The sequence below is a fragment of the Pleuronectes platessa genome, chromosome 16, assembly GCF_947347685.1.
Source record: "Pleuronectes platessa chromosome 16, fPlePla1.1, whole genome shotgun sequence".
NCBI classification, from domain to species: Eukaryota; Metazoa; Chordata; class Actinopteri; order Pleuronectiformes; family Pleuronectidae; genus Pleuronectes; species Pleuronectes platessa.
The window spans coordinates 4,425,814-4,450,582 of NC_070641.1; the positions used below are offsets into that span (position 1 = coordinate 4,425,814).

Below are 24,769 nucleotides of genomic sequence, written 5' to 3' on the forward strand. Positions count from 1 at the left end.
GATGATCATTAATGCCTTGAATGTGGACGGGTGATGTTCACAGCCAAACAGCACATACTGTAGTCTTTAGATAACATCCATTCTTCTGAAAACCAGATAAATAAAACGATTGATTCTTAACATCTCAGTCTTTGTGAGTATACACAACAAGTAAAAACAAAGTACTGTGTAGACATCAGAGGTCTTATGCTCTTTTTCACACTTTGGACTCAAGGTCTGATCTGTGTCCTCTCTTTACTGGCCTGCACAAACTGTGTTTAAGTTGTTGATGTGTTGGAGGCCAAGCCGGCAAACTGTTGAGTTTGGTCAGTTGAGCTCATGTGCGATTGAGTTATCTGTCAGTTGTCTCTTAGCTCAAGCAGCAGGCTCACTTCAGCTACCATGGGTTCGGCTCAGGTCTGATTTGCCGTGTGAAAAAAAACAAATTAAAATAATGCATTCCTTCTCTCCTCCTGCGATTTTGCAGCTCGACATCTCTTCATCTCCTATTTCAGGAGCCACTGATTCACTGGTGAAGAGAAGAGAAGAAAAGAGAAGAGATTAGTACAGAGAAAGGATAAGCCAAGTGACATAATATAGAATAAAGGTGCTGCAGGTTTCAGGAAATGTGAAGAAAAGACAGTGAGACGCGAAATGTTGGATAATGAGATTCAAAGTTAGGAGACAAATAAAACTACGTCTCTGTTCCATTTTTCTTCCTATATATTTCCTGACTTTATGCAGTGATGAAATCCTGTATTCGTATCGAATGCAGTCTTCTTAGTATACTAACTGCTACTACTAGTCCAGTGCCCATTCTAAACATGCCTGTTTGGAATGGGCTATTTGCTTGACCTTTGGCGAGGCTGGTTGCAGCTTCCTTTCTGAAACAGTCAAAGTGACCTGCAGGTAAGGAGATGCTGCATAACTCCACAGAACCCCAACGCTGCACCAGCGCTGCCGTACAAGGAGCTGTTCAAGGTGTGGTGAAGCTCCACTTAATACACATCCCTGTGAACTGGATAATTGCCATTGTTGCAAACACGCGTGACACAATAACATACGTTGATGAGTCCAAGATGTGCTGCCTCACACCGAATTCAACACTGCACTTCCTTTGGCCTTTAACGATAAACTTACAAAGAGAGACAGTCTTTTACTTAAAGAGTCCGAACAGTTGACAAATGCATCTGTGTTAAACCATCACCTGTAATTTGCAGTGCTTGTTACATTTATGAATATTACATTTGGCAGAGTACTCTGGGAATGAGCTCTGACTGGTTGATTTCAAACATTTAGGATAACTTTACTATCTTATCACAACTACCTCATCCTTTTTTAAACTTTGATCTTATAGTGGTTACAAATTCACAAGGTACTTTTAAGTTAAGGATACAGAAAGTCACACCTACAACTGAGATCTCAGAGATGTGAAACTTTACCACATGGCTACACTATTTTTGTGTACAGTTATTTTGTGGATGAACATTTTTTTTTTTTTTATTACGCTGCAAAATGTGTACACAAATGTTGAGCATAACTATGTTATTTGTGATTGCATTACAGGTTCAGTGTGTAGAATTTAGTGACATCCAGTGGTGAAGTTGCTTGTTGCAGCTGTTGTTTGGTCTTTTCAGTAGCCAATATATGCGCTGAATGTCTTCACATTCCCTGGAACGGAGTTGACAGACTTCTCACCACCGCCTTTACCTACACCTGAGGATTTAACTGATGAACCGTAAAATGTATGTTCTTTCTTTCCTCCTGATACTTTGCATGATTTCATGAAGTTTGTGTCTGACTGTAACTGACTGTGACTCAAACACTAGGCTTGTTGGTTTTAAGTTAATCAATAAACACAATAAATCGAGAGCTCTTTGTTTTCTGTTAATTTGAATCTGTAAAATCATCTCAAATAGCCTTGAAGACAAAAACAAATTATCCCCTCATTAGTCTCCCATCAGATATGAAAGCATCTAGTTATGCTGCCGCTCTGCTTATATTCCTATTTATTTGTTGTATTTGCTGGAAGCCATGTACAATATTTTAATCATGGTAATAATAGTTGGTAGTAAATAGTTAATAGTAATTTATTATCTGCATTGTAGTTGGTGTGAAGTTATCATTGGAGTAGGATAAATATTGCTATTTGAATTGAATATTCGCCGAACTTCATACATACAAAATTATGCATATTTGACTCGATTATGTTTTCCATCTTACTTTCTTTTCCTACTTTATGTCTTCCATCTATTTCCAATTATTCACCCTTTCGGACTCAATGGGCGGAAAGGGTAACTATAAATGACAATGAGTAACTTCACAATGTATGCGATGATGCAGGTAGAATCTGTGATGAACATCTTTACGTCTTTTCAGCGTTAATTAGGTCCACATGGAATTTCTGTTTCTATTTCTGTTCTCTTCGACTGAACACAATTAGGCTGTCTTCCTTTTTCCTACAATGCCAGCGATTGGTTTCCGACAGCTGGTTGCCACTGTGTTCTCGATACTCTTTGACCTTGAATACAGAAATTTGTTTTGCAGCTCTGGGTTTGTAACAAGCTATTATCAAAGTGAGCCAGAGGGCGCAAAACTATTTGATGGTGTGGAGAGCAGATCAATAACAAAGCTATTCACAGTGCTGAGGAGGGGTTGTCAAGTGTCTTCCTACTGAAGGATACAAATATACCTACACACTCTCTGCACGACACATCCATGTTTGTTGCGTGTGTGATGTTTCGACTTCTCTTGAACGCCAACCAGCTAGCCTACGCACTCCTGCTTTTACATCTGCACCAATAGACAATAAACTCCCACTCCTACTGTACACACACACACACACACACATATTTTTGTATGTGTCATACCCTTCTCCTGCTCCAAGGAGATCTTTGTCTCCGTTTCATCCTCCATTATTTCAAAGATTTTTACAACTAACATAAACCTATTTTGGTTTCAGACCATAAAAAGATAACACATTAACATTACTGGACAAACTTATACTGTGTATTTCACTACTTGTGTATTTTACTAATACTGTTGTTCTCATTAGATACTGCTGTTTAGATGCATAGGGCATATAAAGTAATTATATTTACACCACAGTGGCGACTGCCAAAAACCCATTAAAGATATGAGTCTAAGGACAACAGCAGAGACCTAACTGGATGAAAGTCAAGTCTAGATTTCCTGCTTTCATCAGAGGTATGTTAGTGACATTATTTATTGCAGAATTTGTCCACCCTGCAGTCTCCCATTTAGACTATCTGTGTATTACATCTATATACCTTGTTGACATCTGTGAGCATTATCTCACGTGGAAACGCTTCAGTTTATAGCCTTCAACTTGCTCCAAGTGTATAGTGTAAGCCTCTGTGTGAACAGTGTAAAAGTCCACAAAAGACAATAAAACACATTCTACTGTGCTATGAACTCTATGAAATTGTAAACGTAATGTGGCATAATATTCACTGTAAAACTTTGCTAAAACAAATTGAAGCGACAAGTGCTAATAGAGATTTATTTGTCACTGGATTTAATGTGATTTTTCCTGGGAGTAAATGGAGTTCATTGACTGAAGAGATTTAGCACAATCTCTACAGTACATGAACCAGTAACACAAGTAAAAGTAATGGCAACTGTCTCTCTCTCCCTCCTCCAGATTACCTCTGTATTGCGGGCGGAGGGCGCGGTTGTTCGGGCAGTCGCGGCCCTGCTTGCTGAAGTTGATGTTGGTCCGGATGCAACGCTGCAGCAGAGGCTGGGTGGGCCGGGTGTTGTCGCTCATACTCATGAAGATCTTGTAAGGCTCGTTCTGGCTGAGTAGGCGCAGGGAGTGCATCTGTGGAGGGTAAGATGGTAGATGGTGTTATCAGAGTTCAACTTTTTGAGTTGAAATCACAACAACAATTTATTTCAGCTAAGTTTAGTTTAATTGAAGAGGAAGTCCCCGTGCCACAACTTAACCTGCAGTTAATCACTCCATGCTGGCCCCAATAAGTATGGAATTCAAGCCCTTTGTGTGAGTATGCAACTTTCTGTTCTCTCTGCTCCAGAACAACTGTGAGGCACAGAATGCTTTCTATTGTATGATCAGAATTGGATTATTTTACGTGCGTCGCCCAATTTTTCTAACTAGACGGCAAAGCTCCGCGAGCCTACGCAGCCCGCAAGGGATGTGATTGGTCTGCTAACTACATCCTTTCCGGAGTCGCATTTCCGGTTTCATGCCATATAATACCGGCGGAAACAACGAAAGATTTAGAGGAAGAAATATGGACCAAATAGAAGAGCGTTTGGCAGAAGAGATCCGAAAGTATGACCACTTGTATAATGTTGAGATATCGATGTTTCTCTGTATCTTGTGATTATATTTTACCTATATCCTGTGAACAAATATTAGCTGTATAATCTATATAATCAATAATGCTACAACTGATTCTTTTATTTGGAATGATGTATATCTTTTTGACTCAGACACACGGTCAGGCCCAGAGCACGACCACAGAAAGCAGGTATCAATCTGAGTGTCTATCTGACTGCAAAATACAATTCGGAGAAAAGTGTGTGGTGGAAGTTCATCTTGAGATTTGAAATAATGAAAGCATGGATGCTCAGAAAAGAGATCATTGCCTTTCCCATCTGAACCTCGAATCAACGAACACAACGCTGTCCGGTCCGGACGGGACCAGGCTCGACAATAACCCGTCACTGACTGGCGGATTTGTCCGCCAGAAAAAGGCTACGAGGAGCCGCAGTGCCTATGTAAATAAACAATAGACGAAGAAGAAAGAAGGCGTCTCTAAGGTCTTCTTCGACAAAAAACATTACTCCGCCTAGTGTTCTGGCGGGGAATTGTTTTGTAAGCGGCGCAACGCTTGGGGAAGCTTGAATCACAAAGAGTCCTGCGACACAGCTGCGTGAAAAGCCACCGACACAGTTGCAGAAGCATGCGCCGGCCTTGAGTGAAAGCAGGAGTAAACTAGAGTATCATTCAGAGAGAGAATCCTTCTCCCAAGTCCTAAGAGTCCCTGACTGAAAACATATTCAATACACTACATCACATTCTATATCATTTAGGTGACACTTTTATCCAAAGTGACTCCCAATAATTACATTCAACAATGAGGGTATAAACCCATAACAGCAAGAGTCATGTAACTACATTTAGTCTTCAAAAAAGCCAAACTACAAGTGCTACATGTAAGTGCAATATATACAGTGCCTTGCATAAGTATTCACCCCCTTTGGACTTTTTGTCATGGTATAACCACAGATTAAAATTTATTTCATCGTGAGTTTATGTAATGGACCAACACAAAATAGTGCATCATTTGGAAGTGGGGGGAAATATTACATGGATTTCACAATTATTTACAAATAAAAATCTGAAAAGTGTTGAGTGCATATGTATTCACCCCCTTTACTGTGAAACCCCTAACAAAGATCTGGTGCGACCAATTGCATTCACAAGTCACATTTGCAAGTCACATAATTAGTAAATAGGGTCCACCTGTCTGCAATTTAATCTCAGTATAAATACACCTGTTCTGTGACGGACTCAGAGTTTGTTGGAGATCATTACTGAACAAACAGCATCATGAAGACCAAGGAGCTCACCAAACAGGTCAGGGATAAAGTTGTGGAGAAATATGAAGCAGGGTTAGGTTATAAAAAAATATCCAGAGCTTTGAACATCTCTCTGAGCACCATAAAATCCATCATAAGAAAATGGAAAGAATATGGCACAACCGCAAACCTACCAAGAGGAGGCCGTCCACCCAAACTGAAGAGTCGGACACGGAGAAAATTAATCAGAGAAGCAACCAGGAGGCCCATGGTTACTCTGGAGGAGTTGCAGAGATCCACAGCTGAGGTGGGAGAATCTGTCCACAGGACAACTATTAGTCGTCTACTCCACAAATCTGGCCTTTATGGAAGAGTGGCAAGAAGAAAGCCATTGTTGAAAGGGATCCATAAAAATCCCGTTTGGAGTTTTCCAGAAGCCATGTGGGAGACAAAGCAAACATGTGGAAGAAGGTGCTCTGGTCAGATGAGACCAAAATTGAACTTTTTGGCCTCAATGCAAAACGCTATGTGTGGCGAAAACCCAACACTGCCCATCACCCTGAGCACACCATCCCAACAGTGAAACATGGTGGTGGTAGCATCATGCTGTGGGGATGCTTCTCTTCAGCAGGTACAGGGAAACTGGTCAGAATAGAGGGAAAGATGGATGGAGCCAAATACAGGGAAATCCTTGAAGAAAATCTGATGCAGTCTGCAAAAGACTTGAGACTGGGGCGGAGGTTCATCTTCCAGCAGGACAATGACCCTAAACATACAGCCAGAGCTACAAAGGAATGGTTTGGATTAAAGAATGTTAATGTCTTAAAATGGCCCAGTCAAAGCCCAGACCTCAATCCAATAGAGAATCTATGGCAATACTTGAAGATTGCGGTTCACAGACGGTCTCCATCCAATCTGACTGAGCTTCATCTTTTTTGCCAAGAAGAATGGACAAACCTTTCCATCTCTAGATGTTCAAAGCTGGTAGAGACATACCCCAAAAGACTTGCAGCTGTAATTGCAGCGAAAGGGGGTTCTACCAAGTATTGACACAGGGGGGTGAATACTTATGCACCCAACAGATGTCAACTTTTTTGTTCTCATTATTGTTTGTGTCACAATAAAATTTATTTTGCACCTCCAAAGTACTATGCATGTTTTGTTGATCAAACGGGAAAAAGTTCATTTAAGTCTATTTGAATTCCAGTTAGTAACAGTACATAATGGGAAAAAGTCCAAGGGGGGTGAATACTTATGCAAGGCACTGTAAGTGCAACTAAACTTTATATATTTTAATATGAACACCAGAGTAGACGATGGTGATTGGACATCATCTTCTTAACCAAGGTGTAGTCGGAAGAGATGTGTCTTTAGTCTGCAGCTGAATATGTGTAGACTTTCTTCTGTCCTGATGTCATTAGGGAGTTTGTTTCACCATTTGGAGCCAGGACAGCAAACAGGCGTGATTCGGTCGTGGCTAGCTGTCCCTGGCAGTGAAGGAGCAGCAAGCTGATTGGCCAATGCAGAGCACAGTGGAAGGGCTGGGGTGTATGGTTTAACCAATGACCTGGATGAAGACCGGACCCGATCTGTTCGCAGAACGTTTCGCATTCAACTAGTGCTCTGAAGCAGATACAGGCAGCCAGTGAAGTAATTGGAGGAGCGGACTGTGTTAGAGAACTTCGGTAGTTTGAAGACCAGTCGAGCTGCTGCATCCTGGATAAGCTGCAGAGGTCGGATGGCACTATCAGGTAGACCAGCCAGGAGGGAGTTGCAATAGTCTAGGCATGAGATGACCAGGGCCTGGACCAGAACCTGTGCCACCTTCTGACTGAGAAGCATGTATCTACACAATTGGGTTGTTGCAGCGATGTTGGCGATAAGGGAGAGTTGACTGTCGCGTAGATCTGGTTTTCTATTTGGATCTACACCATTTTACACACACTCATAAATAGGGTATCAGTCCCCTTAATATAAAAAGCTTGTTTAATCACCATATTTAGTCATCCTGACCTAATTATTAGACCAAACGTATTGAAGCACAATTGAATAAAAAATAAACAAACAATTCAGTTAGTCGATTAGCTAAATAAGTACCGCTAAATCTCACCTGCAGCTTGGTCTTACTGTTAGTGTTTGTGCCTCTGTGTGAGATGCTTTGGTCAGGAAATGTTTGTTTTAAAGCTTGTTTGTGTGCTGCACTCTGGGTTGAAGAGCGAGGGCAGACCCAGTCGAACAGGGGTATGAGTCAAACAAGGGACCAGAGCCCTTATTTGTAGACCTTCCGACTACTGAGAGGCAGTGTAAATGAGCATTTGGATCATTTCCTGTGCTCCATGTATATTCACTGCATTCTAGTACATTACTGGTGCAACCACACAGCCACTTTTATCTAAAATCACTCGTGAAAATGCAGAGGATTTCACTTAAAGGTTATGAGGTCATAATTTGCAATTCAAAATTCCCAGCGCCGGCAAGCAATTCATAAATTGCAGCAATTTCTCGCCCAGCCCCCAGAATTTCTGTTATTTTTCCATTCACATTCAGATATCCTGCCCTCACATACCTGCATCTGGGTCACGTAGACGGGCTTGTTGATCAGTATCCATGTGGATGTCTCATAGCAGGGAGGGATGGTGATGGAGCCCTCGTAAGTGATGTAGCGTGTGGTGTCAGGGTAGAGGTCCGCTATGTTCAGGCCCATCAATAAGAACGCATCATCTGAAGAGAGAGAGGACGAGAGAGAGAGAGGAGGTGAGTGTTGATGATGCAGTGCATTGTACGAATGTCTTTTATGTTCACACTCATTAACAAGAATGCTCTTAAAAAAGAGGAAATTAATTCTGTGTGTGTGTGTTTGTGTGTGTAATGGAAAACATTGCGTCCAAGTATAAATTTATGATGTTTGGACCTATTAAAAGAAATTGCCTGTCTGAGAAAAAACATAAAAATGTAAGTGAAGATACAGAGAGAGAGTGTGTGTGTGTGTGTGTGTGTGTGTGTGTGTGTGTGTGTGCGTGCCTGTGTGTGTTTGTGCGTGCGTGCCTGTGTGTGTGTGTACTTGTCTTAATCAGGACTGTTCACACATTGACATTATGGGACTCACCTCCCATTTGTGGTCAAAAAATATGTTTCCCACAGGCTAAAACCTTCAAGGTTAAAGTGTACATCTCCAGATGATTAATATAAGTCACTGGCACTTTCTTTCTCAGGGAAAAAAATAAGATGCTGCGTGTGTTTGTGTGTATATGTGTGTGTAGAGACTGGAGCAGAGATTTAAGAGTGTGCAGTATAGCTGTGAACTAGCGAGTATGTGCAGTTTAGACCAGGGGCATTTTTTTTGGCCTGGAGGTTTTACTGCTCTTGTAATGTGACCCCAGTCTCCTTTCAAAATAAGAGAATCCAAGACAACATGTAACAAATTAAGGTCCTGTGGCAAAAATATTTTAAAGAACCTCCACATTATATCTTATTGATATTTAAGACACCAACCCAGGATCAGAGGTATATATATTCTCAGGGAAAGATTACTTTTTCAGAGGTTACAGATGTTATAACAATATCTTTTTTTGCTCTATTTAACACTATTTTAAAGCAAAAATCGTACAGAATACTTTAGCACACTAAAGCTGTGTGCTTTTTAAAATAAGTTCCAACTTTGTGTTATTTCAGGGACAGGGACAGGAGTGGCTGAGTGAATCAATGTGCTTCAGGCAGCTCTACAGCTAAAAGGGAAGATTTGACTCATTTGAAAACGTTAAAAGAAATTTGAAAATCAATATGCGGCCATCAGTGTTAATATTATGGCGGTGGCCACAAATAAATCAATGTGTACTGAGAAGTGTAAAACTACTTTGTGTTCATTATGAAACTGTAGCAGGAAAGAGGACGTCAGCTCAGTCCATCGATGTGGCACAGGACACATTTGCGTTCATACAAATAAACAAATGTGGCCTCAGAATATGGTCTGAGTGATTTCCTCTGAAATCTGGCCTTTGGTTCGTTCACACCTGAACTTAGAGCTACCAGTTATGATTGGATCTTGACAGACAAATGTGAACATCTCAACAGGGTCTATTTGTCAGTAAATAAATGCTACAACTTCAAGACACAAGACACGAGCCAAGACCCCGCACTCTCACTGCTGTCAGACGCTCAGGCAGCAGAGCTGTTCTCACATATCATAATATGTTCACCGTCAACACTAGCTGTCAAATATATATATATATATATATATATATATATATATATATATATATACATATGATATAACAAGATGATAAGCTACAGTGTAAATCACCCATTTCTCTCCATCTATCCTTTAAACAGCTGAGTTAAAGAACTACTGTCACACACTGGTCCGCCTCAACTCTGTGAGACACCCGTCTGTAAGACTGCTCTCAGATGATGTGTCTGGACTACATTCATACTACATGCAAAGGGTTTTCAACCTAAAATGATCTCTGTCCACAGGAGCGTTTTTGCTCTGTATCAGTTTTAATCCCTGTCCATACTAACAAACGCATATCACATGACCACTGGCATGAACAGGGCATGAACATGCCGGTGTAAATAGGAAGGAATGCGTGTCCTCTTGGAGACCGGTATTGTCGCAGATTCCTTAAATAATAGCTTTTCAGTTCCACATATAAACTTGTCACATTGTAGAGTGCAGAATGTAACTGCACAACAGAAGTTTGCAAAGACTTCCAAAAAAGTGACAAAGCCTTCAGCATTAAACACGATCAGCCAGGGGCTGTGGGTTTCTAAACATCCCCGTTTAACTGCCCAAGAGTTTTCAAAATAAAATGGATCCGGCAGCGCTTCTAAATTTCTCAGTTTGAGCAAATTACTAAAAGTCTATATCAAACAAAAATGTAGAAGTGCGGATTAAGCCTTTTTTACAACATCGACATCTTTCATATTTATTAGCTTTGCAATACCCCTGGTGTTCGATTAGCTGTTACATATTAAAACAATCATATATGATAAAACTATTGAAGCACGAATGTAAGAGCCACTAAGCAACCTGCATTTGTTGCTTTGTGGCAACACTGTGTCTGGTCTTTCCCCAAAAAGAGCAAAATCAGGGTAACAAAAAAAGAAAAGAAAGAAAGAAAGAAATTGACTTGTGCTTTCCACAAATTCCCTTCAAAACCTAGGTGAGCACAGCTAACACAATTGGTTCAAACTTATTTCAGCAGCTGTTCAGATCAGGCCACTCAGCCTCGGAGAAACTAGGTTGGAACATATTTGCATTAAATAGCATAAATTAATCAGTATCATAAATTAATCAGCATCATAACTACAATGCCATATGACAAATCTATCAACATTAGCAGAGCTACACATCATGAAAAGCACGGCACTCAGTTTCAGAAACAGCCACAGAGAGTGGAGCAGTGTTACGTCCCCACAGTCCCCACCAAGGATGTGAGAGAAAATATGAAGTAGTATTTATTTTAAGTTAATGAAAGTAACGAAGTGTGATGAGCCTTTGAAGAGTTCTGTAACATGCTTGGTAGAGCTGTGCAAAAATATCCATACAGCTGATTATCGATGGTAGTCCTTCCCTTACTATCTGTTTACTATTTCTTTCAGGCCTTTCTAATAAATAAATAAATCAATAAAGTTTTGTTAGAAAGCCATCCTCCCAGCAGGGAATTATTCCCTTAAATAGGACAATATGCAGTTTATTTTCGTACAATGTTAATGGCAAGTGCATTTCAGTTCAGTGTGTTCACTGAATGGTGCCACTACTATTTTCATATGATATTTTTATTAGACTATCAAGGTGATACACAACAAGTTGTACTTTTCACATCCTCTATGCAAAAATAGGAATGGTAAAATAATGGTATGACTCACAATCTGTATTGTATTGCAACATATTGTGATGTATCAAATCGTGACCCATGCATTGTGATACGTGTCGTACTGTGAGGTCCTTGGCAATTCACATGTTTTGGTTTCAATGGATTCATAGAAATCCTGGTCACACTGTAAAATACTGTATAACCACTACACTCAGCCTCTCTGACTCACAGAGCTGCTCCAGGATTTGAGCTGCCGTCATAACAGTGATGATCAAAAAAGTCGCGCACAACTCACAGCAGGAACGTGCAAAGACATTTTGGGGGGGGAAGGGGCTAAGGTGAGAAAAAGGGCACTTCTCCTAATTAGCAGCGCCACTGCACTGAGGCGCATTACTCTGCAGGTCAACAAGTGACTCTGCTCCTCTGATATTTTCTAGTCATCACACTTAGGACTGATCTTTATAAATCTGCTGATTTGGCTCTTTTCATCTGCTGTTGTGCTCATATGGATAATCATAACTCATAATGGAGGTGTTTTTTTGTATTTACAGTAAAATATTTGAGTCACAAAATACTTTGCATCGAGCAGTGAAGTTCCAAATCACAGCCAACAAAATACCCCTCACCTCACCCTCCCCTTCCAAGCATATCAGAGAACCTACTTTGACCTTCTGCTAACCCTCCCTAGAGCCCATGTATGGTTTGTCTGCTCCAAGCTCCTGTAGAAACATGCAAGGTCTCTAAAAGAGAAATCGGAAGGGCTTATTCTAAGGTTAAAAAAATACAGCGATTCTCTGTTTGGATTATTGTTGTTTGTGATAATCCCCCCCAAAAAAATAATTCTGGATATTGTTTTCCAATGATGCTGATAGATTCTCGTAAATCCTACACAGTGGACCTTTTAATGCCGCGTTCCAGACAACTTGGATGTCAGACTTTTTATTAATTTCCCTCCTCTGCTTTGTTTATGTATGCAAGGAGGCTGCACTGGTCCCAGTTAAATTGACTCATCACTAGCCAAATAAACATCTGCTTCTCACAGTCAGCCATGTTTGTCTACATTTGACGTCGTGCCATATGCAGCGTGCACTGGAACGCTTGGAAGTCAGAACTCGGAAAATTTCAAGCCCGTGTATCCGACTTTTGCGTTGTCTGGAACACAGCAAAAGAGGAAAATTACATATTGAGAGTAAAAGAAACTTGTTATCATGAAGTATGTATTCCTGTGAAGTGCAGCCACACACACAGAATTAGCCGAATAATACAACAGAATGACAGTGTGTGTGTGTGTGTGTGTGTGTGTGTGTGTGTGTGTGTGTGTGTGTGTGTTGTGTGCATCTTACGTTTGTAGTTGATTCTGGTGATTGTGTCTCTATTGAGCATTCGGTTGAGGAAGGCGTTGTTGTTTTCAGAGAGCTGGGATATGACAGAGGGAAGAGGATACATTTTTCATCACAAATCACTGTTCAACACACACACATGCCATTCCACTGTACGACTGGCAGGACATGCTGACCTTAATGAATATGGAGACCACGGCGATGCCATGAGGGCTCTTAGATGCCTCAGTGTAGTTGGCGTACAGATCTTGGTTATAATGAATCAGCTGGACCTGAAAGAAAGACACAATGACACTGAGCATCACAATTTAAATAGAGCAACTCTTAGTACTGATCGATGGACAAATATTTTCAATTGTAAAAGATAAAAGAAGTGAGACTCTCTATCACATCGGACCAATTTACATGCACTCCACCAAGATAGTTGGCAGATATCTTCTGCTTCTTCACCTCCATAGGGGTTCCTTGTCCTTGGAAAGATTATATTATTGAAACCAGTATGATTTAAACATAGTAACCACAAGTCACCCAGCATTTCATTATGCAAATCCATATCATTATTTCATTCATTTTCCCAGTGACCCTGATTGTCACTCCTAAGTAGCAGAATTCTTCAGAAGTCATCCTTCCTCAATAAGACGAACGAAATATTGAATGATTGAAGGAAAAACTCCACCATCAGCAATCTAATAGTGATAAGCAGTCAGGCTGTCGAGTTTGTTAGGTAGAATAAATACCTCAGGTGGGTGTGGACAATACTCTTGTGAAAATGTTTTCAACCTATCTTGATGAATCTGTCCTCACATTCTTCGTTGTCCGGGTCACCTCAAACACAGGACATTTCAGGCACAACCCTGGATGCTCGGCTGTACGAGGACAGGACCCTGAAAAAGGCTTGTGCTCTTCTGGATGAAACCCACCATCCCCTTTTCTGTATATATAATCTGCTCCCATTTGGCTGCAGATATATTCTGGACACACAGCTACAGAAATCCATTTGTCTGAGCTGCCATTGTTTTAAATTTATTGAAGCCCTGCTTTTACATTTCTATGTAATTATACTTATTTTATATTGCATACACATTATATACTCGATCTCTTGTGTTCCTTTGAGGTTTGTGTTGATACTGCTGTCTGTACTACAAACTGCAACAGGGACAGTAGATATCCTCGATTCTTGTTCCCTGAAAATTACAAGATTTGCAGGACCAACAAAAAACCCCGAAGGGAAAAATGGATTTAAAAGATAACATTTTTCAGAATTTGTATTCAGGAAAATGGGTTATTTATTGTCTGGCCCAGTGGACAGTGGCTTGTGGGTCCACTTCTTTAAAATGGGTCAACTTCTTAAAAATACTATTCCTTCTCAGGATAGCACTATTCTTTAAAATACCATCTGCTTCTTAGTTATTAGCAATACAGCTCATACAATGATACAATACAAGTCACTATGGATACCAGCTATGTGGGTAAAGTGACCCTCAGTCTCTCCACAGGGTTTGCTGATAAGTGCACTGTAGCCTTTCTGTGGTATCAGGCTTTCTAGAGTCTAATTAATTTGAGTGTCCTGAATAAGCTCAGAAAAGTAACTGGCCCTTTCAATGCGTTCGGTGTTTTTTTCATGTTGGTTTTAATGCACTAAGTGCACTGTCTTATTAGAGTGCTTCTTATTTCTTTGAGCTTCAAGCTTCAGTTGTATATTTCTTAGTTTTATATTGTGGTAAAAAATGTACGGTTCATCATAGTGGTATAAATCCATTTACAGGCATAATAGCTTAACATGTAGTCCTTGTATTTCCATCAGAGAAACTTAAATTTTCCTGTTAACCAGCGCCGAGCTCAATAAAAGAAAAACACACACATAAAACTCAAATCTGCTCATGCAATCATAAATATACCTTCCGAGGATAATGACTTAAGTTACTGTAAATGAAATGACATAGCAATGGCTCTTTAGCAGGAAACACTCTAGTTCTTTGGCTGCATCCAATTAATATTATTGCCTCCAGTGAGATAACTCTTCTGATGTACTCTTCTGATATAGAACTACAAAAGCAATGTGCACAACAAGAGTATGAGGTATCTTACAAGGTCACAGCTTTGGGTGCCTCTCTGAACATGTTGGATATACAAAGAAAATGCAGTATTTTTATCCCTGACTTGCAATACACAGAAAGGCTCAGGAAATCTCCACCCAGCAACAAACTAAACAGAGACACAAAAACATCAGATGTTCCAATGTTGTCAACCTGGTTTGAGTAGCTGTCCGGATGGATAATAAGAAGAGCTTTAAAAACCAGATTGATGACAGTTGAAAAGCACAAATCTTATTGTGAGATGACTGTTAAAGAATAACTAACTGTGTCATGTCGTGCGTGGTAAGTCACAGAGATGAAATCATGATGTAGTCACTAATCCAAATAAGCTGACCAGTTTTTCTGTCTGCCACCAGCAATTATCAGCCTGTAACAGTTCATTGCTCTGTTGTTGACCTGTGTGCACATGTGTCATTTCTCCGTGTCTCTCACCTCTCCAGGAAAACCCTGCCCATTGAGGAGATGTTCGGAACCCTGGGAGTCCTCGCTCCCAAAGTGGAGGCGGACCTCTTCCAGCCGGTAGCTGTAACCCAGCGGGCCCCCCGAGATGTTCACCAGGTGGGCTTTGTCGGGCCGCAGGGACACATGCTTCCCTGTGTTGTACATGGTGCCTCCCATCTACAGAGAAACAGAAGGAGAGAGAGATGGAAATAAATATATTGCTGCAATTTCTCTGCGCTCCAGAAAAGCTAATTCATTTTAACATTAAATGAAATAAGCAGTGTTGAGTTGCTGTAATTGTCTTGGCGTAGGAATTGACTGGGATCAAATTTGATCACTTTCAAGTCGTAAGTCCAGTCACGTCTCAGATATGTCAAAACTAACATCAGAAAATCCCAAATTAAATCTCAAATCCTTAATTTCTCAAGCCATAAATCAAATGAGAAGCCGACATCATTTGGAAAAATCTCATCCTGCTTTCAGTTACTTCCTGACACTTTACCTTGTTGAATCTGCTCAGTTCATGTGACTCGTGCCATTGTTGGCTGTCAAAACTGTGCTGCAGCAGGCTGATCACAAATCAGCATATTAAAATCGATGGCACGAGCATCAAACAAGCCTCTGATTGAATGAAACCCAGGTTAAACAGTAACCCATGTTAGTCTGGTGTCAGACAAATAAAAAAAGGGTTCTTTAACAACAGCTTGCTGCTTGGCTCCAAGGATGGTAGAGAATGACATTTTATAGCCTGTAATGGAGTTTAATAAAGTTGGTAAACAACTCTCGGGATAAAGAGTTATAACTCTGGTAATCCCCTACCAATAGCTGGTACAAATCACATTGTAATTTCTTGCAATCTGGCTAGCGTGCTGAGATGCACGATGAGCAAATCAGGTTAGCAATGCAATGCTAGAATTTAAATAAAGCAATGCTGTTCCCAAGTGGAGCTTCACAGTTCCATTAGCATTTAGCTTTGCTTTTCCTTGTGTAAAGTGCCAAAAAAAGAACATACAAGAATTGCTAACTATTTTTCAAGACTTGAAAAGTCAGAGACAGTTTATTACTACTTAGGCAGTACAGACAATAAACTGTCATTGTTGCTTTAGTTATAATTTTTATTTTATCTTTATTATTTTTTATCATTTTGTATGGTAGTGTAACATGCGCTAAATGCGCTAATTCCCAGAGTGAGTCATGGTGATGTGGGAAATCCAATTGCCTCCAGCGTTTGCGGCACCATGGCTCAGTTATATAACTATACCAGTTGACAAAGTGCAGAATTGAAACAGTAGGGTGTGTGTTGATGTACGACGAGGTTAACCTCCACTACTTTTTAATATTTCCTATGGAGGCTTAAGTGGAACAACCGGACACTTCTGCTTTTCACTCTGCATATTAATGTCATGTTATACTCGAGGCAGTGTATGCTGTCAGCGGGGAAAATACTCGAGTGCTGTCTTGGTTTTTATTTCATGAAGGAGAAAATGAAAATGTGCATATCATATTTAACTGAATTACTATGTAATGGGCCTGGAAACCTATTTAGACTGATCCATGGACCTCTTGAAGGGCTTACGCTGTCCTACTTCACACACAGCCAGCCAACCACAAAGGGAGCCCACAAGGCTGCAGCTTAATCAGCAACTCCTGCTGTGGCTGCAGCAGAAATAGTTAGCACTAATGTTAACCTTGAACTGGAGTCCAAGATGAACATTCACAATAAGTCTGCTTTGTCCACTTTTCTCAAATTCTTTCGGTAACTTTCAAGGGGAAGTAAAATGCGTAAGACAGGGGTAAAGGGTCGCTTTTTAGTTACCTTCGCTGTACACCATACATCATACTGCAGTCCTGGAAAGAGAGTGGGAATAAAGATCTTTCCTAGAGATTTGCCCACCCATATAGTTACACTTTACATAGTTTTTTTGTAGAATGATTCATGGAATAGGGATATCAACATTCATATAGTTGTCTAATGTTATAATTGTTATTTACACCGGGTTACATTTGATTCTTTGGAGATATTGTTTGAGTCAAAGAACACAATCAAAGGCTGTATGAAAGAAAACTGAGTATTAATAAATGGGATAACTGGTGTTAATTGCAGGTCAGTTTGCACAATCACTGCAGTGACGCAAGTTATAACAGTTTAAAAGCATAACAATTTGCTTCAGGCTCTGTTCAATGGTTCATATGGTGAGTAAAATGCAGGGCATCATGTGGCCTGCACAGCTGGATTAATTAAAACAGAAGTGTATCTGTTCTGTCAGCTGCACAGACGAGTGCAGAACATGTCTGGAGCACCTCTGGCTAAGACACAATATTGTGTTTACTGTCTTTCATGTTGTAACAAGGCTTAAACTAAGACCTAAGACTTGGTGTCATGAACAGAATTAGATAAAAGTGTCCTAAAGCCAACGACAAACACTAAAACTAAATCTAAATGGAAAGCATCTGGGGGATATGCATACTCTTCACGTGCTGTAAATACCACAATCAGGCAATTCCTACTTTCATCAATCATTTCATAATGATGTCTCCTACTATATGATTTAAAATCGTATTTACTGTTTATCCGCCCTTTGCTTTGTTCTTGCATTCTTATACAGACATTCCTCTGCATTTCTAACACACATAGGACAAATAAAGCAATCCGGTTTGCGTGGATTAAAACAGCTTCTCCTATTGCTCACAATAATTGTCACTTTCTCACAATGCCCCCTGGCAATTTTCATAAACCATTAATGCACATTACCTGCATACAAACCATATTCATCATACATTTTTTATGATGTTCGCTATATTCACATATTCATTAGTGCTGTTTGTATATAATAAATTAGGGGAAAGCACTCAGCCACAGTTTAATAATGACATGCCACTGCTGGGGTGGGATGAAATTAAGCCATTACTCACCAGCCTGAATTCTATTAACAGGATAATCCTTAAATAAAACTGTTTTAATGAGGATTAAACATCTAAAAAAGTGATTTCACTCCTCCTTGGGATTCAAAGACAGGTTCTGCTACAAACAGCACAGAGGCTGAGCACAAGACATATTTAATGTAGCAGGTTTCATGTAAGAACATTTTAAGATGTTTTTTCTTAAGGCTCTCTTACTTTTTGACTTGTTTGTGTTAGGGTTAGGGTTACAAGTGTTCTAAGTTGGATTTAGCCAACAATGCTGTAGATTGTTTGTTTCAACCTGATGAATGCCCTCTGTTCGTGTGGAGTTGTTTATTTTAGAGATAAGCTGTAAAATGTTAGCTGTTCTGATTTAGCCACAGTAATGCCGAACCAAGAGCACAGTCTCAGTAGCGACAGAAGTAATTTTAAGAAATCAAAAAAAGTCCAAAATGAGAAAACATTTCTACAGCTGTGTATGTAGATAATATACATACATTTAATTAAAGGTGATTTTACACTGTCAGTGTTCTAATTCAGCATGTTCACCTTGACATCTACCTGTGTAAAGACCCTGGGGTAGCCATAGCTGAAAGACATTTCGACTGGCCGAAATGACCTGATTATACATTTCAGTTCCATTATTGTCCTGTCTTCACCGAAGAAGCAGCCAATACTTGAGAGCTGAAATGATTATTTACTGACAAAAAATTAAGTGGCAACAATGTTGTGTGTCAATTAATCCGAAAAAGCAAATCAACAACATTCACTGGTACCAGCTTTTAAAAACGTGAAGACCTTTCACTTTATATGGTTGTAAACACAACACTAATGGGTTTCTGTCAACAAAACAAAATTGAGTGTGTTAACTTAACCTTCAGGGATTAACGATGGGCATTTTCAGACATTGTATAGACCAAACAGTCAAACCAATTATTCATGAAAATAACTGTCAAATGCACTGAAAATAAAAATACAATTTGGTTGGAGTCTTACAGCCTAAACAGATTGCAACAACTTTGCGATTGTTGGACTAGGTGCTATTGCCTTTCCCTATTCCTGGAGTGCAAATGGAGCCCAATGGTGAGCTGCAGTTCTGGAGTCCGAAACACTCGGTTTAGAAGCGAGGCCAGAAGAGAAGGAACAGACTACTTCAAGCTTACAGAAAGGCAACAGTAACTCAGGTAACCAACTATGTTGAAAAGAGCACCTCAGAATCAGAACCTGGGTTTATTACCTAGTCGGTTTAAATATACAAGAAATTTGCTTTGGTGTGTTTACTGCAGAAGTTTAGTGCGAGTGTTTAGTAGTAAAGTATGTAAACAATGGAAAGAGAATTGTGCAATAATATCTAGATTTCCGCTACAGATTGTCGATTCAGTTTTTGGCATCAACAACACTAATCTATGGAGCCAACCTGCCTCATGTCAACAGTCTGGACTGCTGGTGGTGGCCTTTGGGCCCCTAACACCAATCAACAGATGTTTGTCACTGTCTATACAAGTATTGTTGCTAACCACATTAATGCCTTAATGGCTATTATCTTTTTATGGCTTCTTCCAGCAGGATAACGTTCCATGTCACAACGAAAAGCCTTAAACTGGTTTCATGAACACAAGAGTGAACACAGCAACTTCAGTGCCATTTGATATGTGGTAGAACAGGAGATCAGCAGCTTGACTGTGCAGCTGACAAATCTGCAGAAATCATGAGATGCACTCAAGTCAACATGGAAACGGATCTCCAAGGAAGGTTTCCAACCTCATTTAGAATCAATGACTTGAAGAACTGAGGCAGTGGCCACAGATGAGCAACATAGAACTGAACAGCGCATGTGATTTTTCATATCTTTTAACAAAACTGCAACTACAGGGTTGTTGGTTGCACAGCAGTTGGGATTTCGCAATTGTGCGTGGGAGCTCCCTGCACTGGATTGAGGAAAACAAATCAAACATACTCCCTGTAATTGAGAACAAACAGGTTAAAGCTGTTTGATGTGAAAACCCAACCAGAGTCATAGAAATCTTCAAAGCCTTCATCTGTTTTCTGTTAAACGTATAATAGAATCAAATATCTGTGGAGAGAGCATCAAAACAGGTGGGTGAACAGAGAGAAAGAGACACAACATAGGCGGGGGTAAAAAAAAAAGGTTAGAGGAAAATAACTGATATACTGGATCATTGCAGTTCACATTGGATGAAACTATCAACTAAACCAGACATGGGCAAAGTACGGCCCGCGGGCAGTATACAGCCTGTTGGGCTTTTAAATCCGGCCTGCCGAACTTGTTCAAATATTAATAAATAAAGTATAAAGGGCACATGATCTCCCTTCAGTTTTTCGCTTTGCCCTTTGAGCCCTTCTGTAAAATTAGCGGATCAAGGAAACGAAAAGTGAACAATGAGTGCAGTGTTTAACACGGAGTGGACAACAAAATACTTTTTCACTGAAGTCCAATCGAAGGCTGTATGCCTGATGTGCCGAGAAACTGTCGCAGTTTTCAAGGAATACAACATCAGCCGTCACTTTGCTACGAAGCATTCTAAATACGCTAGCAAGCAGTCAACCCAAGAACGGGCGGCTACGGCTCAGAGGTTGGCGGCTAATTTACAGACTCAGCAACATTTTTTTCACCGACAAACTTGCGATTCAAGAGTAAACCATCAAGGCAAGTTTTTTGGTGGCATTCGAAATAGCAAAGGCTAGCAAGCCTATCTCCGAAGGCGGGTTTTGTTAAATTGCCTTGCAAATAAATGCTTTGCTACTTGTTAAAGGCCAAATCCTTTCATGTAATGATTTTTCCATGTCATTTATATTAGTTCACAAAAACACTCCATCCATCTGGTCCTGGCCCGGCCCCTCTGTCAAATTTTAGAAACCATTGTGGCCCGCGAGTCAAAAAGTTTGCCCACCCCTGAACTAAACACAATATTTCTTCTCCTTTTCCTGAGCGGAACAATCTGACCATTGGGTGTATTGAAGTGTTTCTCCACAAGTATTGCACTTTCAACACTTGGGGGCGGCTGTGGCTCAAGAGGTAGAGCAGGTTCTCCACTAACCAGAGGGTTGGCGGCTCAATTTCGTACCCCTCTATTCCGCTGGCCTAAGTGTCCTTGAGCTTGACAGCTGTGCCGGCAGTGAATTGTCTGTAGTTGAGATGTGCCACACCTAGATGAACTCTAAAAAGGTTTGTGTGAATGGGTGAAAGACGTGGTTCACAGCAAAATAATGAATAGTGGTAATTATCTTTCAGCATAGTTTCAATGACTGTCTCTTCAAAATGTCACAGACATAAACATTTGCAACACTTCCTGAAGCCTAACCATTTCAAAATAAAAGCACTCAAGCATTTCAGTTTACTGTATCTTTTCGTTTACAAATGTTTTTATGCAGGAGTGGAAGATGCACAGCTTCATACTGTATAGTGCTGGTATTTAAAGACTACTCTTATACATGGTAATATGGTAGTTATACAAGAAACCTCACAAAGGCTTCAGTTATATTAAAAGTTAACTAAAAGCCAGATTTGTTTTCTTTTAATCCATAATCACATCACCTGAAGGATATAGATAGACTTTCCTTTTTCTGGTGAACACGTATGTTGATCAAACTCCTCACACGCAGGGTTTAATGCAGGCTTTTATATTTTACTATAAATGGAACCGTGCTCTAAATCCAGCTATGCTACAGAAATGAAGACATGCAGTAGTTATGAAGCCATATAGTAGTTTTCAAATTTCTCTAGATTTTAACCATGTCTTATTATAAGTGGCTTCAGCCTGCTCCCTCTGCCTGTTACCAGCCACTGCCAGTGAGTGTATTAAAACATGAGTTATCCGATCTGTAATGTATACAACAAAACCCCTGTGTATTTTTAAGTTTAAGTGTGAGGTGTTTGATGTTAAAAGGGAGTTTTTCCTCCGCATTGTTTCTAATGTTATAATGTCTTCACCTTACTCTGTAAACTGAATTAAATTGAACCACTCAGAAAGTGCAATGGTCGACCTCTAAAAATAAATCATAATGGTGCTATTTATGTAAATAGCACCATTATGATTCCTTGCAAGGGAAAACAGAACGGTAAGTGCTTCTGACTTGGCAGAAGGGTTATCTGTGCAAATTGGTGTTTTAGTGATTGATCAGAGTGAAGGACATTTCATCAAGTAAACAGACCACATCCAAGAAGGAAACCATTGCTCACAAAACAGAATAAAACTGTGAGACAAAACTAACATTGCCAAAGTGCATGAAAATAAGTCTTGTGAATGTTGGCAGGAAATTATTTGGTCAGATGAAACCAAAATAAATCTGTTTGGATCAGATGGAGTCCAACATGTTTGCTCTGGCCAGGAATAACACTGTGACTATGTAGTGCCAGCTGTGTATGAGGGAGTGTGCTAATATAGGGCTGCGTGAGTTTAAAAGGTGTGGAGATGACATGTATACAAAAGTTAATCATTTAGAGATACCCTCAATAATATTCTGGTGAAACTCCATCTATTCATATATAGTTTGCATACTTGTACTTTTATCTAAGTGAAGACACTAACCTAACCTAACCATCAAAACTAAATGCTTGAACCTTACCCTAACCTCAACCTTCTTTAACCCTAAAACCAAGTCTTAACCCTTAAATAGGTCATTATAAGTGGGTCAGAAAGTGAGAACTAACCATAATATCCTCATACACACACCCACACACACACAGTATTTGGGTCACCAAAATTGTATTAACAACTCAGTGGGAGCATGTAGCTCCTGCTCTTCCATGATAATCTGTGACTTGCAGTGCACTCGAGCATCAGTTTAGACAGGAGATATTAATGGAAATGTCAAATTATCTGTTAATAAATATCGGTCACATTTATATATAATAAAGTCATCGAGCCTTTAATAAAAACTTTACTAAAATGCTTGTATAAATGAATCATATTTCACCAGCCCAAAATATGTTAAATACCATGAATCCTGAGTTCATCCCAAATTATACAATGCACACTTTTTAAATTGGGGAATTTGTGTCATGAACTTTTGTGGCAGTGAGTCTTATTATAGCCTTGAATTATAAAGTCAAGTAGCAATTTATAGAGAATGTTGCTTCCTATCTGAATCCCACTTATCTCACCTGGAGGGAACTCAGAGCACCTCCAGTGTTGCAATGGTATATTTCTGGATTTGGGGCACAGTTCCCTGAAAGTTGGTGCTTTCCCTCATATGTGCTTTGTCCTCAGAACTGAGATATTCCCGACCCATTTGTTAATGCTGGAATCTGGCAATACCAGGCTTGTAACTGCTAAGTCAGGTTAAACATTGGTGCCAGGGTCACTGACGAAGAAAATCAAACATTAACCCTCACAAAATGGTCACAAATTCACATTTAAAAATATCATGAAATATGGTGTATTAACAGCAGCGGTAACACTAAATAACCAATTTAGAGTTACCTAATACAATGAACTTTTTTCCCCACAATGTTTATTTCCATTTGGAATATAGTAACAGAGCTTCTAGACTTTTTTTTTTTCTGAGAACAATGGTGAAATGACAATTTTTTAAATTATTATAGGATTAATTAGACGTTTTGTGATTTACAGATACAGCTTTCTGTCACTCCTTTTCTTGGGAGTACATAATGTATAAAAGACACATCATTTTATTTATTTAGTACAGCCTATGCTCATTTTTGTAGCTGCTGATATTTTAATTAACAGGATGAAATGATGATGTATATCATAAACAAAACAATAGAGAATTATATTAACATATACACGGTAATATGTTTTTTGCACTTGATGCTTATGTTTCTCCCGGGTAGTCAGTGGCATCAAAAGGAAACAGATGGGAGAGAGCTTATATAATTATTGGAATGTGATGGATTGTTATCGATTAAATTCAGATGTTGTAATATAAAGGAGAAATACCAGCCTAAAAAAACATCAGAATACAACACAATAAGGAATAATTGAAAGAGGAACAGACACTGACAAAGAGAACAAATCAGGAATCAGTCAAACAATGACAAGAAGGAAAGAGACAAAGACAAATAAATAGCAGAGCCGTCCCAGAGAAAAGCTGAATAACACTGAAAACAGACAGAGGAAAGAGAGGTATAGGTGGGATGGACGGATATAGAAAATGGTTCAGACGAGCTGTGGCTCCTGAGAAATGGTAAGGAAAAATGAAATGCTAATATTTAAGAGGAAAAGTGATCAGTCCCACCTGGACCATGGCTGTAATAGACCACTACATAATGCATGTAACCCAAATGAGCACACAGTGAGGGCCAAGGTTTTAATTTAAGCCCTCTGCCTCGTCGTTGTCTATTAGAGACAAGCTCCCTGGCTATTCCTCTGCGGGTTTAATTATCACAATAGAGGAAAGTGAGTAGATAGTTCTGCTTTGCAAGCGCTTTCATAGCTTCATGCTGCTGGGGGCCAATCATATCCAACAAATCCCAGCTACACACTCGGGAAAAAGAGACAAAATGCTACAGGGCTGAGCATCTCCTACTTGGCTAATCCCCACTTCAAACTCACATCCTAAAGATGAAAAGAACAGGGTTGTATATACTGTCATTGTGAAGTTACAGAACTAGGTGCGGAAAAAACACTCAATGCTTTTGAAA

At 39.7% G+C, this 24,769-nt stretch overlaps 1 protein-coding gene across 1 annotated transcript in view; it reads right to left on the reverse strand.

The window, feature by feature from the left end:
- Nucleotides 1-485: 485 nt before the first annotated feature.
- LOC128458632 (carbonic anhydrase-related protein 10) overlaps nucleotides 486-24,769 on the reverse strand; it is a 100,475-nt gene continuing 76,191 nt past the window's right edge. Inside the window, exons 4-9 of the mRNA XM_053443529.1 lie at nucleotides 15,235-15,420; nucleotides 12,883-12,978; nucleotides 12,710-12,782; nucleotides 8,117-8,271; nucleotides 3,649-3,823; nucleotides 486-508 (exon numbers count right to left, since the gene is read on the reverse strand). Of these exons, the coding sequence (XP_053299504.1) occupies nucleotides 486-508; nucleotides 3,649-3,823; nucleotides 8,117-8,271; nucleotides 12,710-12,782; nucleotides 12,883-12,978; nucleotides 15,235-15,420 (708 nt within the window). The remainder of the gene's footprint in view (nucleotides 509-3,648; nucleotides 3,824-8,116; nucleotides 8,272-12,709; nucleotides 12,783-12,882; nucleotides 12,979-15,234; nucleotides 15,421-24,769) is intronic.